General features: G+C 42.6%; 1 protein-coding gene across 6 annotated transcripts in view; it reads right to left on the bottom strand.

Moving 5' to 3' along the window:
• Positions 1 to 17,415, bottom strand: part of LOC122554887 (acyl-coenzyme A thioesterase 9, mitochondrial-like) — a 79,823-nt gene that overhangs the window by 12,548 nt on the left and 49,860 nt on the right. For 5 of the 6 annotated variants that reach the window (XM_043700254.1, XM_043700255.1, XM_043700257.1 and 2 more), the window contains 3 exons: positions 7,557 to 7,640; positions 4,325 to 4,410; positions 1,110 to 1,197 (listed from right to left, as the gene is read on the bottom strand). In XM_043700254.1, coding sequence (XP_043556189.1) covers positions 1,110 to 1,197; positions 4,325 to 4,410; positions 7,557 to 7,640 — 258 coding nt within the window. The remainder of the gene's footprint in view (positions 1 to 1,109; positions 1,198 to 4,324; positions 4,411 to 7,556; positions 7,641 to 17,415) is intronic. The other variant, XM_043700256.1, reaches the window with a different exon arrangement.

Below are 17,415 nucleotides of genomic sequence, written 5' to 3'. Positions count from 1 at the left end.
AACCTCCTCGTGGGAGCACGAGGCAGCGCCGATACAGTCATCGATGTAGCGGAGGAAAAGGTGGGGGGTGGGGCCAGTGTAGCTGCGGGAAGATGGACTGTTCCACATATCCTACGAGGAGGCAGGCATAGCTGGGGCCCATGGCTACTCCTTTGGTTTGGAGGAAGTGGGAGGATTGGAAAGAGAAGTTGTTCAGAGTGAGGACCAGTTCAGTCAGTCGAAGGAGGGTGTCAGTGGAAGGGTACTGGTTGGGTCGGCGGGAAAGGAAGAAGCGGAGGGCTTTGAGTCCTTTGTGATGGGGGATGGAGGTGTACAGGGACCGAATGTCCATGGTGAAGATAAGGCGTTGGGGACCGGGGAAGCGAAAATCATGGAGGAAGAGGAGGGCGTGGGTGTTGTCCTGAATGTAGGTGGGGAGTTCTTGGACTAAGGGGGACAGGATCGTGTTGAGGTATTCCTGAAGAAGGGCTTATGCCCGAAATGTCGATTCTTTGTGGGACTATGAGGTTGGAGGTGGTGGATGGGAGATTCCCGGAGGTGATGAGGTTATGGACGGTCTGGGAGATGATGGTTTGGTGGTGGGAGGTGGGGTCATGGTCAAGGGGGCAGTAGGAGGAGGTGTCCGCGACCTTTCTACCCGCAGGTCACATGCTATGATCATTTCACGATCATGTCCCTTATAGATATGGTGCAAACTGACTGAAACCAGCATTTTCTCTGAATTGTGCTGACACCGTTCCCTGCATTGACTTCAGGTTTCAAAAGTCGCTGCTGCACATAAATCTCGGAGATCCACACAGAAAATAAGAAAGCTAGGGAGAATGTGGGCTGAGACATAAAACAACAGTTAAGGTGTTTAAGTTAACTTCTCCAATGAAGGCAATAAGTGTAACATTTCATCAAATCTAGTGACAGTTGTTTGGCCAGGTTTAATTGCTCACTGCTGAATAGATCCAGGGTCCAGCTCTAGAATGTATATTAAATTGGCAGAAGGCACATTGATATGGGAGGACAGGCACCTAATGAGATGGACGAGAATGAAATGAAATGCAGTGCACAGCTAGATTAAACTAACATGGATACCTCATTACTGGAAGCATTGACGTTACCTGTGATGAAAGGTACAGAAGGGAGCCAATCTCAACTGGTTTCTGAAACAAGATATCATCGACAGCGATTGCATGAGGTCGCGAATTTCTGAAAATAAACAAAAATTTGCAAATTGGAAATGCAGGACATCAGCAATGATGCATTCAATTTTCCTCACCCTAGCTTCTCCACTGCCACATATCTGTCAAGGACAAAAGTTATCCCAATGCCTTGATCAAGATCACTGCTCTTGGAGAAATACATCCGTGATGCCACTGAAGCAGCAAGCTGAAACATCAGACTTCGAGGCGGCTGCCTTTGTTATCCTGGCACCAGTAGACTGCCTTTTCCATGTAGCATTGTATGTTTGCTTGCATGTCGATGGGCTTACATAACCCAAGGAGTGAACTATGTGCATAAAGACCTTTTTTTGGGTGGTATTGTGGCTCAGTGGTTAGCACTCCTGCCTCAGTGCCAGGGACCTGGGTTTGATTCCAGCCTCAGATGACTAAGTATGTGGAGTTGCACATTCTCTGCATATGGTTCTGCCAGATGCTCCAGTTTCCTCGCAGTCCAAAGATGTGCAAAGTTAGGTAGATTGGCCATGCTAAATTGTCTGCAAGGTCTACCTTGGGTGAAGGTGCTAAATTGGAGGAAGGTGAACTACAACAATATTAGGCAGGACGTGGAGAAGTTTGACTGATGGCGGCTGTTTGAGGGTAAATCTACATCAGACATGTGGGAGTATTTCAAATGGCAGTTGATAAGAGTTCAGGAGCAGCACATTGCTGCGAGAATGAAGGACAGATATGGCAAGTTACGTGATCCTTGGATGGCCAGGAATGTTATGACCTTGGTCAAAAAGAAAAAGGAAGCATACGTAAGGTGTCGGGCAAAGGGAACTTACAAAGCCTTTGAAGTTTACAAGGAAAGTAGGAAGGAACTTAAACAAGGAATTAGAAGGGCTAAAAGGGGTAATGAAAAGTTGTTAGCAAAAAAGATGAAGGAGAATCCCAAGGCTTTTTATATATGTATAAAAAGCAAGAGGGTAGCCAGGGAAAGGGTTGGCCCACTCAAGGACAAAGAAGGGAATCTATGTGTGGAGCCAGCAGTGAGTGAGATCCGAAACAAACACTTTGTGTTGGTACTCACCAAAGAGAAGGAATCAGTGAAGGATCAGGAAAGGGAACGGCGAATTTCTAAGCCAAGTTGCGAATAATAAGAAAGAGATATTGTGCATCTTAAAAAGTATTAAGGCAGATAAGTCCCCGGGTCCTGATGGGATCTATCCCAGAATATTGAGGGAGGCAAGAGAAACATTGCTGGAGCATTGACAGACATCTTTGTATCCTCTTTAGCCAGAGGTCCCAGAGGACTTGAAAATGGTCAATGTTATCTCACTGTTTAAGCAGGGTGGCAGGGATTGTCCGGGAAATTACAGGCCTGTGAGCCTTATGTCAGTGGTAGGGAAATGATTGGAAACAATTCTCAGGGACAAGATCTATACGCGTTTAGAAGCAAACGGACTGATTAGTGATAGGCAGCAGGTTTTGTGCAGGGGCAGGTAGTGTCTCACTAACTTGATTGAGACTTTTGAGGAGGTGACAAAGATGACTGATGAGAAAAAAGCAGTTGATGTTGTCTACATGGACTTCAGTAAAGCCTTTGGCAAGGTGTCTCATTGTAGACTGGTACGAAAGGTAAAGTCACATGGCATTGGGGTTCACTGGCAAGATGGTTACAAAACTGGCTTAGTCATAGGAGACAGAGGGTAGTGATGGAAAGATGTTTTTTGGAATGGAGGGTTGTGACTAGTGGCGATCCACAGGGATCAGTGCTGAGACCTCTGCTGTTTGTGATCTACATAAATGATTTGGAGAAAAGTGTGACTAGTCTAATTAGTAAGTTTGTGGATGATACAAAGATTGATGGAGTTGCGGATACTGACGAGGATTATCAGAAGATACAGCAGGATGTAGAACCGTTAGAGGCATGGGCAGAAAAATGGCAGATGGAGTTTAATCCGAACAAATGTGTGGTGATGCATTTTGGAAGGTCAAATACAGGTGGAAATTACACAGTGAATGGCAAAACCAATAGGTGTATTGATACGCAGAGGTATCTGGGTGTACAGGTCCACAGATCACTGAAGGTGGCAGCGCAGGTAGATAAGGTCGTTAAAAAAAGCCTATGGCATGCTTGTTTTCATTGGAAGGGGCACGGAGTATAAGGATAGGCAAGTTATGCTGCATTTTTATAGAACTTTAGTTAGGCCACACTTGGAATATTGCGTACAGTTCTGGTCACCACACTACCAGAAGGTTATGAATGCTTTAGAGAGGCTACAGAAAAGGTTTACCAGGATGTTGCTATGATTTTAGGGGATTTTAGCTATGAAGAAACATTGGATAGACTGGTTTGTTTTCACTGGAAAGCAGGAGGTTGAGGGGCAACCTAATAGAAGTTTATAAGATCGTGGATGGCATGGATAGAGTGGAAAATATGAGGCTTTTTCCTCAGAGTGGAGGGGTCAATTACTAGAGGACACAGGTTCAAGGTGCAGGTGGAGTTTGAAAGAGATGTGCGAGGCAAGCTTTTCACTCAAAGGGTGGTGAGAGCCTGGAACCCGCTGCCAGAGGAGATGGTGGAAGCAGACACAATAGCAGCATTCAAGAAGCATCTGGACAAATACAGAATAGGATGAGAATAGAGAAATATGGATCCCGTAAGTGAAGACAGTTTTGGTATGGAAGGGCAAAATGTGTCGGCGCAGGCTTGGAGGGCCAAATGACCTGTTCCTGTGCTGTATTGTTCTTTGTTCATGAATGTGCAGACTAGGTGGATTAGCCATGGTCCACGCAGGATTACGGAGATAGTGTAGGTGACTGGGTCTGGGTGCCACCTACCTTTGGAGGATCACCGCTGACTCAACCTCCTTCCACACTAGAGGTTCTATGAAAGACTACTGACAGTACAGGACCATAATTAAATGCATGGATGGAAACAAATGAGACAATCCTGAAAAATCTATATCATTGACTATTTGATTATTTCATGAATGCTAAAAAGCAGGGTTTTGGAAAAACAGCAAATAAAATCAGAAAAAAAAACATATATAGTATCAATAATAGAAGGGAGAAACTGCTAAAGTCTATAGTACATCAGAGTAAAAGAAAAAGTGCGATGAACCCCCAACACTTTCAATTCAAGTATGCACAAAATACAAGGCTCTTACCCATAGACACAAGCATTTGCCCAGGCCAACTCAAAAGCTTTCCTCATCAGAAACCCACCAAAGATTTTGTTGAAAATATTACGTTCCTAATTTTTTAAGAAGAAAGATAAATTAGAATACAGTTCACCGAGATGGTACATGAATATTTCTCTTCGATCTTATAACTTTAATAACCAAGCAATTCAATGTAAAGGACACACTTCCATTTTTCATTGAGCAGAAAGGAAATTTAATCAAAACCAATTTTGATGACTTAAATGGTGTTTTAAAAGTGGATAAGATAATAGACTTCTGCACAAGACCTTGAGGCAAACACACTGAAGATCTAGTCCTTCCAGAATACTGCCATGACATGGTACAAGAAGTTATTTTGTTATCGATGGGTACTGCGGGATTGCATCTCCAGGCAAAAAAAATCAGAAAAATCTGCAGGTGGTCTTCCACAAACAATGAAAAGGTTCTTTAATTTGTTCTTGGAGTAGGTAAAACAATTTGCATGATTATGGTGAAAGGGCAGGGAGGAGGACTGGCTGTCAGGGAAAGCCTGCATGAGCTCAACAAGCCAAAAGCCAAACATATTAATTTTAGATGCTGTTCAGCTCTTTCAGCCCACTCCACCATTTGGTCAAATCATGGCTGATCTGTTTATGGGCTCATCCCCATTTGCCTTCTAACCCCCAACCATCCTCGTATCCTTTGACTCCCTTGTTAGTTAAAAATTTATCCATCTACACCTTAAAAACATTCAATGACCCTAACTTCAGTGCTCTCCACAAAACAAAATGCCACAGACTCACAATCCTCATCAGTATTTCTTCTTATCTCCATTGTTCATCTCCAATTTATAAATGGTGTCTTTTGTTCTTGTCTCTCTCTCTCTCTCTCTCTCTCTCAAGGAGAAACATGCTTTCAATATTCACCATGTCAAGACCCATTGGGATCAAACTCCAATAGATACAGGACCAGTTTGTCCTCATAATATAGCCCCACATTCAAGAATCAACTGCATAAAATTTCTCTGATTTGTTTCTCGTGCAATTCTGTTCTTTCTTTAGCAAAAACGCTCAGCAGAGTTAACGTTTTGGGTTGAGTGACCATTCCTCAGAACATTAGATTAAATTAGATTCCCTACAGTGTGGAAACAGGCCCTTCGGCCCAACCAGTCCACAGTCCCTTGAATGATGCACCTAGCACTATGGGCAACTTAGCATGGCCAATTACCTGACCTGCACATCTTTGGACTGTGGGAGGAAACCGGAGCACCCGGAGGAAACCCACGCAGACATGGGGAGAACGCGCAAACTCCACACAGACAGACACCCAAGGCTGGAATCGAACCCAGGAACCTGGTGCTGTGAGGCAGCACTGCTCCACCATGAGCTACCATGCAACTGAAACATTAACTCTTGATTTCTCAGATGCTGCCAAACCCAATGAACTTTTCCAGCAATTTCTGTTTTAGTTTCTGATTTACAGCATCTGCAGTTCTTTCGGTTTTTATTTTGTGCTTTTTCTTTTTTGGGCTGTGAAATGTTTTGAAATATCCCAAGGATTATAAAAAGTAATATAAATACATCCTTCTTTCCTAATACTTACATTTTTTTTACAGATGTTATACTAACACTGACTGCCCTATAGAGAAGCAACAAGGTAGGTGCCAAACATAAAAGATGATCTCAGAAAAAAAGCATGATAATCCAGCAAGGGGCAAGTTAAAGAGAATTCTTATTTAGACCTGCAAGAAATGCCTTAGATTATGTGTGAATTTTATTTTAAATAAAGCCAAATTTTAGGACAAGAGAATAGGAGTTAAATTTGAAGAAAATATTTCAAACAATTTCTAAACCAAATGTGCAATAAAATTCTGAACAACTTCTCCAAGTGATACAGGCAATGACAGAAGGGAATTCAATACCAGACCAGGAGCTATAACAGAACTGACACAGGATAGAAAGCTTTGTTGAGGCAATGATCGGGACTCCTAAAATCTCTTCCTAGCTTTTTGCCATTTGGAAAGTAACTTGTTCTTTCCTTTAAGGTCTGAAATGGATAACCTCAAATTTACTTTTATTTTCACACTTTTTTGAAACCCTTTTCCCACAATTCTGCCTATTCCTTAAGCCATTCAATATTTCTTTACAACATTAAACTTCCTTACACGCAAATTTGGACATGTGATAATAAGTCCTCAAATACCTTCAGCTGAAGACCATTGCCATTACTAAATAAGATAATTGTCAGCTACTGGAACACTGTTAATTTTTACATCTGTGTATGCTATCACTTGAGTTTTTGTGGGAAAGAGATACAAAGAGCATGTGAAGAATTGACTTGTATCACACTGGATCCAAGTTTACTAGGCTTTGATAGTCAATCAATCAATCAGTACCTGTTAACACACCCACTGGTTGATTCAAAAACTAGTTCTGAAAGTGCAGAGTGCCACATGTACTGACTCGCAACAGAGACCTTTATAGTCCTACAATTTTCTACTCCATGGGAACTTGTTCTGGAATCTGTTAAAAGTTTTAATGTCTTTATTCTTGCCAGAATATGCAAATTAAACACCACCATGACCCCAGGCCTGTTCACTTCAGACATAGCTTTAAAAACCCTAGACTTGCTGCTTAGAAGAAAGCTTGACCTTAAAGAATGGTGTCAAGATCAACTTGAGAGGCGCACCTTTTAAAGCATGTTTACTTTATCTTGCAAAGCATCTTCGTTGCTGACTGGCATCCCTAAAGTCTCCTAATCCCACACGGAGATCCACAGGGTTCCATAATCCCTCAACTAAATTCCCAGTATTTCCCAACCCTTGGGGATTCCTCCTGGAGTCTTTGATCTCTGAGCAATGCCTTCGGATTAGCATAGCATTTTACAAGGAAGTTACCTGAGCTGAAGAGTTTCAGTGATGAAAGAGAGACTGCTCAGACTGTAGTTTGTTTTCCTTACAGCAGAGGAGATTGATTGAGATGTATAAAATTATGAGGTATAGGGTAGACAGGAAGAAATGTTTCCCCTTGGTGGAGGGATCATTGACTAGGGAAATAGATTTGAGGTAAGGGGTCAGATGAGATGAGAGGAAAAACCTTTCCACCCAGAGCATGATGGGTATCTGGAACTCAGTCCCTATAAAGGATGGTGGACGCAGAAACCCATAACATTTAAGAGGCATACAAAGCTATGGAGCCAAGTGCTGGAAAATGGGATTAAAATAGTTAAGTGGTTATACCTGACTCGTAGGGATGTGATGAGCTGATGTGCTTTTTTCTGTATTGTAGGTCTCTATGTCATTTGCTGAATAATCCCAAGTGTGCTAAAATTACATTAACAACCAATATAAGATTATTGACTGCACTTGCAATGCAACTTGCTTATGTTGCCTTGTCACAATACATGTTCAAATACAGGGACATGTCACCTGCAACATAAGGTATGTGTCCAGGCATTGCATTTTGTTTTTAAACTGAGCGAAAGCACAGAGAACATTAGCTTCTTGCTGCTCTCTCCATATTAATGCTTCATACAATTACAGATGATTTATCAACCAACCAAACATTCTTCTCACGTAGTATAAATTGTGCTCACTTTGAAACTTGGCATTAGTGCATTTGTCCTGAAGAGTGCAAAGTGAAAGATTTCGACAGAAGACTGCTTTCTTCAGCAACAGGTTCATTCTAAATTTTAGATTTTATCTGTCAAGTAATTTTATGGAAGAAGGCTAAAGTGTCAGTTTCCATTTTCATTCCCAATTAAATGAAAAGTAAAGACAGGAACCTGTATCTGAAGAGATAAATACCAGGTAAATACTGGGACTACAAAGCAGAGAAGCTGCGTATCCTGCAGTGAGTAACTCACCGCCTGACTCCTCAAAACCAGTTCACAGGCTTAAGGCCAAGATGGAATTATCCCCAGATGCCTGGAAGAGTGCAGCCCAAACAGCATTCAAGAAGCTTGACACCATCTAGGATAAAGCAGTCCAGCTGACTGTCACCACATCCATCACTCCTTCCATCACTGACACTCAGTAGCACTAGTGTGTACCAGCTGTAAGGTGCACTGCAGAAATTCACTAAGGCTCCTTAGACAATAGCTTCCAAACCACCAATCTCCCACACCTAGAAGGACAAAGGCAGCAGATCGACAGAAACACCACCACCTGCAAGCTTCCCATCAAGCCACATACCATCCTGACTTGGAAATACATTGCTGTTCCTTCAATGTCACCAGGTCAAAATCCTGGCACTCCCATCTAACAGCATTGTGAGTGCACCAACACAAAGAATGTACTGGATCAAAGCAGCTCACCATCAGCCTCTCAAGGGCAATAGTGAATGGGGAATAAACCTCAGCTTTACCAGTGACAACCATATCCCACAAAGTCTAATTTACTTTGTTTTCTTTAAATCAATTTTTACAAGAAAGAAAGTTCAACAGAGGCAGAAACAGACTTTCTTGTTCAGTGCCATCAATGATCTCTGATGTAGCAACTGAGATAAGTAGCAACAAGTTAATGGTGCCCGTTGCTGTTACTCCATTACCTCTGAGAACATTAATAAGGAATGAGGCGCTATATTTTTGGATTTTGCACTATCCCATCTGATTGGGCTTCATCTACGATTCTGTATACATCTGAATGTCTCACTTTCTGGAGTGACTCACTGATAAAACCTGGTTTAAAAGTAGAATTCTAACAGAACCCGTGTTCAGTTTCTTGAGTGTTGTTGAAGCTGCATTCATCCAGACAAGTCAGTATTCCATCAATGTCTTGACTTGTAACCTGTAGATCATCAACAGGGAGTGAGTTACCACAGAATTTCGAGCCTCAAAACCTAATAGCTGCAGGGTCAAATGCAGGTGAATTCCAGAAAACCCAGAAAGATTAGTTGAGGAAAAATTGTGTTTAAATATCTTGAGATTTACTGAAGTGGTAACAGAATGTTAATATGGTGTGCATGGATTTTGAAACAGTGTCTGATACTGTGCTGCATAACAGATTTGTGAGCAAAGTTGGAGCTAATGCAGTAAAGGGGACAAGAAATTGGCTGAGTGACAGGAAATGGAGACAATGGTATTGCTAGTGCTTCCAAACAAACCTGTTGGCCTATAACCTACTGTTGTGTGATTTTTAACTAAGGAAATGGAGATTAATAGTAATGGCTGGAGTAATTTTTCAGGCTGGAGTTGGGTAGTTCCCTATGGCTCAGTGCTTTTTTTGATTATACTAATGGCCGCTATAAGAATTGTCCAATCTCTTCACGAGGTCAAAATGTCAATTTTTTTTCTCAGTTAGGGGGTCAGTGTGCAAATTTCAGAATGAGAAATAAATAAAAATTACCATTAAAACGTACTAAGCTAACAGTACTAAGCTAAGCAAAGCCAACAGTGAGGCCAAGCAAAAGACCAAATCCTAATCACCAGGGAAGGGGATTGGAGATTACAACCAAGTTAAGGTGTTGGATTTAACTAACAATAACCATGTATTCACCCCAGTAGTGGAATTTCCAAGCTGACCTCTATGGAATTCACACAAAAATGGGGATCAGGAGCGGGTTGTTATTCAGCCTGAGTTTTTCTCCTCTTCGGTCTGCTTTATAGATAGGTTTTAGAAGAGGGAGGTGATGGTGGTGTTCATTGTGGAGGGAACTCTGAGACTGAAGTACACACATAAACCCTGTTTCCTATCTTCCTCCCTCTCCCACCCTCAATCACAGTTCTGCAGCCTTGGTATCCCGCTCTTCTATTTGAATGCAGTTCTTCAGAGGACCAGCACCTGCGCAGGAAGAAAGCTGCCTTGAGCCTCTCACTAGAGCAGCTCCTTGCACAATCCTGTATCCTCTGTATTTGGAACATGTGTAGAGAGCTGGATAGGACCCACTCGGCAGCATGATACGCCTGTGGACAGGCCTGTCCAAGACTTTGGTGCAATTTCAAAGTCTGCAGATGATCTGAAACTTGGTGGCATTGTGAATTGTGAAGACTATAATATCAAATGTGAAAAGAAAATTGACAAGTTGTCTGAATGGATGGGACAGGTGACAGAGGAGGTTCAATGCAGAGAAATGTGAAGTGAACCATTTTGGTATGAAGGACATGGAGAGACAATATAAAACAGAGGGGACAATTCTAAAGAAGGTGCAGGATCAGAGGGAGTTGGGGTATAAGGCAGCAGGATAGAGCAGTTAATCAATATTCTAGGTTTCATTATCAGGGCCTGGAGTGCAAGAGTAAGGAGGGTATCTTGAACCTGGGCAAGACACTAGTTTGGCCTCACCTATAATGTCACATCCAGTTCTGGGCCCCACACTTTATTGAAGGATGTGAAGACATTGGAGAATACAGTAAAGATTCCTGAGAAGGTTGCAGGGATGAGGAATTTCATTTAAAAGGTACAAGGATGTAAAGATCTGAAAAAGTGAATACTTAAGACTGCCTTAAGCATTATCTATTATTAAGGCATATGGACTTGAGGAGAACAGCGTAGGTTCTTGAAGGAGTAAGACCCACATCCAGATCCTCATCAGTCTCTGCAATAATGTCTATCATATTAACATAATTTGTGTTTTGTTGAAAATATACAATAAATTACACCTAGTTTAAGACAGAATGCTCTTCTTGTTAGACAATCAACATGGAGAAACATTAGGAGCATTAGTTCTCTAATACATTCTCTATTTTAAGCCAAACTTTAAAAAATTCAGAGTTAACTTGTCAACTGTGGGAAAAGATTTGCTAATCCATTATAGGCCCACAAAAGCAAATTGGCCAAATTGTACCAGGACACCCAGAATTCCTGAGCAGCTCACAAACTGGGTCAGACAGCACGCAGACAATGAAATATGCTTAAAGCTCCCATGGACATGACAGTGATCTCAAAGCCCTAAGGACAGTTTCACAACCCAGCAATATCAAAGCCACACAAAGAGCAGGACAGACAGAGAGGCACCACAGGACAATGGAAGCACCTCACCACTCCAGAAAAGACGTTAACACCTACCTGTGAAGATGAATGAAACCATGATACTGTCAGGATGTTGCATTGTGTGAAGGAACAGGACATTCATCCAATAAACTGTTTTACCAATTAGCATCCTGACAACTAAATTACTCAATGTATAGAAACATTGTAGTTTCCCATTTCTTAATCAGTGTCATTGTGCAGCATTACTACAAAATTGATCTCATCCTCAGCTCTGGGAGGAGAAATCTGATCTGTCTGTGCAGACTGTCTGTTCTGTGTCAGGTCCGAAACCTGTTGATCTTCCAGCTGAAGGAGTTGACCCTGACTGAGTGTTGCAGACTGGCAAATTCCAAGGTCCAGGACTACGTGTTGAGGGATGAGGGATGCACTGAAGCTTGGGGCAGCTGCCGCCAAGGCGCGGTGGGGAAAGACCACCATGTAACATCTGCCTGCCTAAGAAGAACAGGGGGCCCACACAGTCATTTGGGCTCTGCTGACGCCTCAGCTAATTATATGGACATATGATTGATAAACGTACCAGACCTGTATATAAAAATGATAAATTCTGATCTCTGTATGTAAATGTTTACGTATGTATGGCATGACCAACTGTACAGATCATCAAATTATTTTATGAATAAAGTATATTTTTGAAATTAAAAAATGTCAGTCTGGGTCAATTCCTCTTCCAGCGATATGGCTTGCAATAAACTGTCAATTTCACTTTGAGCTGTGTTTTGTGATCTCTAATCTATTGGGAAAATTTCTCCAACATCAACCATTCATCAACCTTATTTTTCCAACAGTATAAATCATTACTATCTCAGAAATTTGGCATTTTTGCATTTATCTCAACGTATGCAAGATGAAACTCTTCAGCAACGTTTCCAACTTTTCAATAATATTCAGGACCTGTACTACTAAGTTAATGTTCAGCATCTGCACCAGACCACAGGTAATCACTACTGGAACTCCTCTGGTTGCATCTGATCCATGCTAATCACAATCAGAGACTCACTGGATGCATCAGGCCCAAAGTAAAGATTTTAGATTACATTACAGTGTGGAAACAGGCCCTTCGGCCCAACAAGTCCACACCGACCCTCCGAAGAGCAACCCACCCAGACCCATTCCCCCACACCTATTCCTTCACCTAATACTACGGGCAATTTAGCATGGCCAATTCACCTAACCTGCACATCTTTGGACTGTGGGAGGAAACCGGAGCACCCGGAGGAAACCCACGCAGACACGGGGAGAACGTGCAAACTCCACACAGTCAGTCGCCTGAGTCGGGAATTGAACCCGGGTCTCTGGCGCTGTGAGGCAGCAGTGCTAACCACTGTGCCGCCCAACCAAAGATCCTTTACTTTGCAGTTTATATTACGAAAATCACTCACTGATCTGCCAAAACTAGTTCAAAAACACTTTGTTTCCGCATTGCCCTTAATGGCATTTTCATTTTTTTAGTTATTCATTCAGGAGATGTGAACATCACTGGTACCTATTAGCCTAACTGCCCTGCAATTGAGTGGTGTTATGAAGCCATTTCAGCATTCTGGAGGGCAATTAAGAATCAATCACATAACTGTGGATGTGGATCACATGTAGCCAGACCAGATAAGGATAGCAGATTTCCTTCTATAAAGGGTATTAATGAACCAAGTGGGTTTATATAAGGACCAACAGGGCTTACACAGTCTCTATTAAGATAGCTTTAATGCAGAAATTTCTTATTGAATTCAAATTTAACCATCTCCCAATGTGGCAGTGAAATCCATGCCTCAAAACATTAGAAGTTCATTATAATTTAAATGGAACAAGACTGCAGCAAATTACAGAACAGAGATTTGGGAGTCTCATCCATGAATCAAATAAACTAGCATCCAAGTTCAGCAGGTAATAGGGAAGCCAAATGGAATGCTGGCCCTTTCAAAGTGAATGGAGTATAAAAGTAGGAGTTTCACTAACATTATACTATCTCAGAGTAAGGGAGTCAGTCCAAATTGTCTGTGCCAATCAGACATTCTAATCTGACCTAGTTCCGATTTGGAGGAGCCGGTGTTGGACTGCGGTGGACAAAGTTAAAAATCACACAACACCAGGTTATGGTCCAACAGGTGAAGGAGCGTCGCTCCAAAAGCTAGTGCTTCCAAATAAACCTGTTAGACTATAACCTGGTGTTGTGTGACTTTTAACTTTGATCTAGTCCCGTTTGCCAACATTTGGCCCATATCCCTCTAAACCCATCCTATTCATGATATAGATTAGATTACTTACAGTGTGGGAACAGGCCCTTCGACCCAACAAGTCCACACCGACCTGACGAAGGGCAACCCACCCAGACCCATTCCCCTACATTTACCCCTTCACCTAACACTATGGGCAATTTAGCATGGCCAATTCACCTCACCTGCACATTTTTGGACTGTGGGAGGAAACTGGAATATCCGGAGGAAACCCACGCAGACACGGGGAGAACGTGCAAACTCCACACAGTCGCCTGAGACGGGAATTGAACCCGGGTCTCTGGCGCTGTAAGGCAGCAGTGCCACCGTGCCGCCCACAATAGAAAAAGTCATGCACCCATCCCGATGCCTTCTAAATGTTGTAACTATCCTAGCTTCTACCACCTCCGCTGGCAGCTTGTTCCATACACACACCACCCCTGTATGTGGAAGTTACACCATGGCTCCTTTTTAAATCTTTCCCTTCTCACCTTAAACCTCTAGTTCGGGACTCCCCCACCCCAGGGAAAAGACCTTGTCTATTCACTCTATCCATGCCCTTCATGATTTTATAAATCGCTCAGCCTCCAATGCTCCTTATTGGAGCTTATTCGGCCTCTCTCTACAACTCAAACCCTGGCAACATCCTTGTAAATCTTTTATGCACCCTCTCAAGTTTAACAAAATCCTCCCGACAAAAGACCAAGCAGAATTGTATGCAGTGTTCTAAAGGTGGTCCCACCAAAGTCATGTCCATGAATTTGTACATAAATTGCAGAGTTGGTGGGTGGGGGGGGGGGCGCGGGTAAGAAAAGGGGGTAATGGAAACTGCTAATCTCTGTTGCACGCTGACATTGTCCACACCTGACTAGTCTGTGAACTGAGAATGAAAATTAATTATTCCTACTGCAACCTCATCAACAATGGCCCAACCATTCAGCATTCTCTTCTCATGTTATATAAATTGGTGTTCCTTTTCCCAAGAACCTCTCGTGTGTCAGTCCTGACAAGTGCGCAACAACACCCTCTGACTTTGTATGCCCTTTTAGCAATATTTAGTTTTTGTAGACAAGGTCAGGAGTCACACGACACCAGGTTTATTTGAAATCACAAGCTTCTGGAATGCTGCTCCTTTGTCAGGTGGAGTGAAGAGAAGCACACCAGCACAGAATCTATTGGCAGCGAGATCAAAAGACCGTACAAATGGTGCGAGTGGTGTGTCGACAGGCTGCATAATAAGGCTCCGCTAGTGATCAAAAATATCAGACGGTGTGAATAAAGGGTCAACAGCTGAATAGCGAGTGAAAGGATGACCTATAATCCAATTAATTGAGGCAGACAGATAATTACAAAAAATTGAAAATAAGGTGACACTGGAAACAAACCAATTGGCTGGAATAACATGGTAGGTATAAGAGTCATATGCTGAGGATCTAACCAAAGTAATAAGTAATCCCAAACTGTATAAATTAATTAAGATAGAGAGATCATAACAAGTTATTGAGGTGATCATGTCAAAACAGGACAGTAGGAAGATTTTACAGATACAGAACAGTATGCTGGGGTTACATGTACCACCCAAGATCATGGTTGAGGCCACCTTCATGGGTACGGAACTTGGCTTTCAGTCTCTGCTCAGCGATTCTATGTTGTGTATCTCAAAATCTGCCTTGAAGGACGCTTAACTAAAGATCAGAGGCTGAATGTTCCTGATCGCTGAAGTGTTCCCTGACTGGGAGGGAACATTCCTGTCTGGCAATTTTTGTGTGATGTCTAATCATTCATTGCTGTAGTGACTGTGTGGTCTCATCAATATACCATGGCTTGGGGGCATCCTTGTTTGCAGCGTATGAGGGAGACAGCATTGGCCGAGTCACATGGGTACCTGCCATGTATGTGGTGGGTGGTGTTCCCATGTGTGATCGTAGTATTCATGTCGATGATCTAGCATGTCTTGCAGAGGTTACCATGGCAGGGTTATGTGGTGTTGTGATCGCTATTCTCCTGAAGGTTGGAGAGTTTGCTGCAAATGACGATCAGTTTAAGGTTTGGCAGTTGTTGGAAGGCTAGAAGTGGAGGTGTTGAGATGATCTTGGTGAGATGTTTGTCATCGATTACATGTTGAAGGCTGCGAAGAACATGGCATAGTGTCTTCAGTCTGGGGAAGTACTTGATGAAGAAGGGTACTCTATCAGTCTTGTGCCATTTCTGTCTTCTGAGGAGATTGTTGAGGTTTTTTGCTGTGCCACATCGGAACTGGTGAGCAATGAGTTTTGCATCATATCCTGTTCTTATGAGGGCATCTTTCAACATCTTTAGGTGTCTGTCACATTCCTCCTTATCTCAGCAGATCCTGTGTGCATGCTGGGTTTGTCCATAGGGAATGGCTTAACATGTTTAGGATGGAAGCTAGAGAAGTGCAGCATCGTGAGGTTATCCATGAGCTTGTGGTAGAGTAAGTCCTAGATGGAGATGCATGTGTCCAAGAATGAGACTGATTGTGAAGAATAGTCCATGGTAAGTCTGATTGTGGGATGAAACTTGCTGCTAGTCTGTAGCATCACAACAATGGTATCTGTCGCATCTGGCTTTGAGACTCTGTATGAGAATCTCTCTGGCTATATCAAGGGCATCTTGAAATCCATTGCACAAGAAATGCCCAGCTTCTGTCGCAACACTACAGACTTCTTACAGAAACTCATCACCACGGAGCAGTGGAACTAAGACCATTGCTCATCACAGTGGATGTTTCGGCACTCTACACCAGCATCCCCCACAATGACGGCATCACTACAACAGCCTCAGTATTGAACACCAATAATTGCCCATTTCCAGACGCCATTCTACAACTCATCCACTTCATCCTAGAACAAAATGTTTTCACCTTTGACAACCAGCTCTTCAACCAGACACACGCCATGGGGACCAAATGTGCACTCCAATGTATCAACACTTTCATGCAAACGCTTGACTAAGGCTTATTTACTGCACTGGACCCCCAAAAAACATTGTACACTAGATACATTGATAACATTTTCTTCCTTAAACTCAGTGAGAGTCACAACGATATCAACAAGTTTCATCCCACCATCAGACTTATTGGGGACTACTCTGATAGCCAAGTTCCATACCCATGAAGGTGACCTCAACCATGATCTTGGGTTCATGTTGTGCTACACATAGTCCCACTACATTGTTCTGTATTTGTAAAATCTTCTTTACTGTCCTGTTTTTACACCATCACCTTGATAACTTGTCATGATCTCTCTACCTTAATTAGTTTGTACAGTTTTGGATTACATATTACTTTGGTCAGCCCTGACCAGACGTTTGACTGGTAGGTTGAGTCCATGGTTAAGAAAGCAAATGTAATGTTCATAGAGTCATAGAGATGTACAGCATGGAAACAGACCCTTCAGTCCAACCCATCTATGTCGACCAGATATCCCAACCCAATCTAGTCCCACCCGGCCCATATCCCTCCAAACCCTTCCTATGCATATACCCATCTAAATGCCTCTTAAATGTTGCAATTGTACTAGCCTCCACCACATCCTCTGGCAGCTCATTCCATACACATACCACCCTCTGCGTGAAAAAGTTGCCCCTTAGGTCTCTTTTATATTCTTCCCCTCTCACCCTAAATCTATGCCCTCTAATTCTGGACTCCCCCGCCCCAGGGAAAAGATTTTGCCTATTTATCCTATCCATGCCCCTCATAATTTTGTAAACCTCTATAAGGTCACCCCTCAGCCTCCGACGCTCCAGGGAAAATAGCCCCAGCCTGTTCAGCCTCTCCCTGAAGCTCAGATTCTCCAACCCTGGCAACATCCTTGTAAATCTTTTCTGAACCCTTTCAAGTTTCACAACATCTTTCTGATAGGAAGGAGACCAGAATTGCA

This window comes from Chiloscyllium plagiosum, chromosome 12, assembly GCF_004010195.1.
Source record: "Chiloscyllium plagiosum isolate BGI_BamShark_2017 chromosome 12, ASM401019v2, whole genome shotgun sequence".
Classification (NCBI taxonomy): Eukaryota; Metazoa; Chordata; class Chondrichthyes; order Orectolobiformes; family Hemiscylliidae; genus Chiloscyllium; species Chiloscyllium plagiosum.
This window is presented reverse-complemented; position numbering and strand designations above follow the sequence as displayed.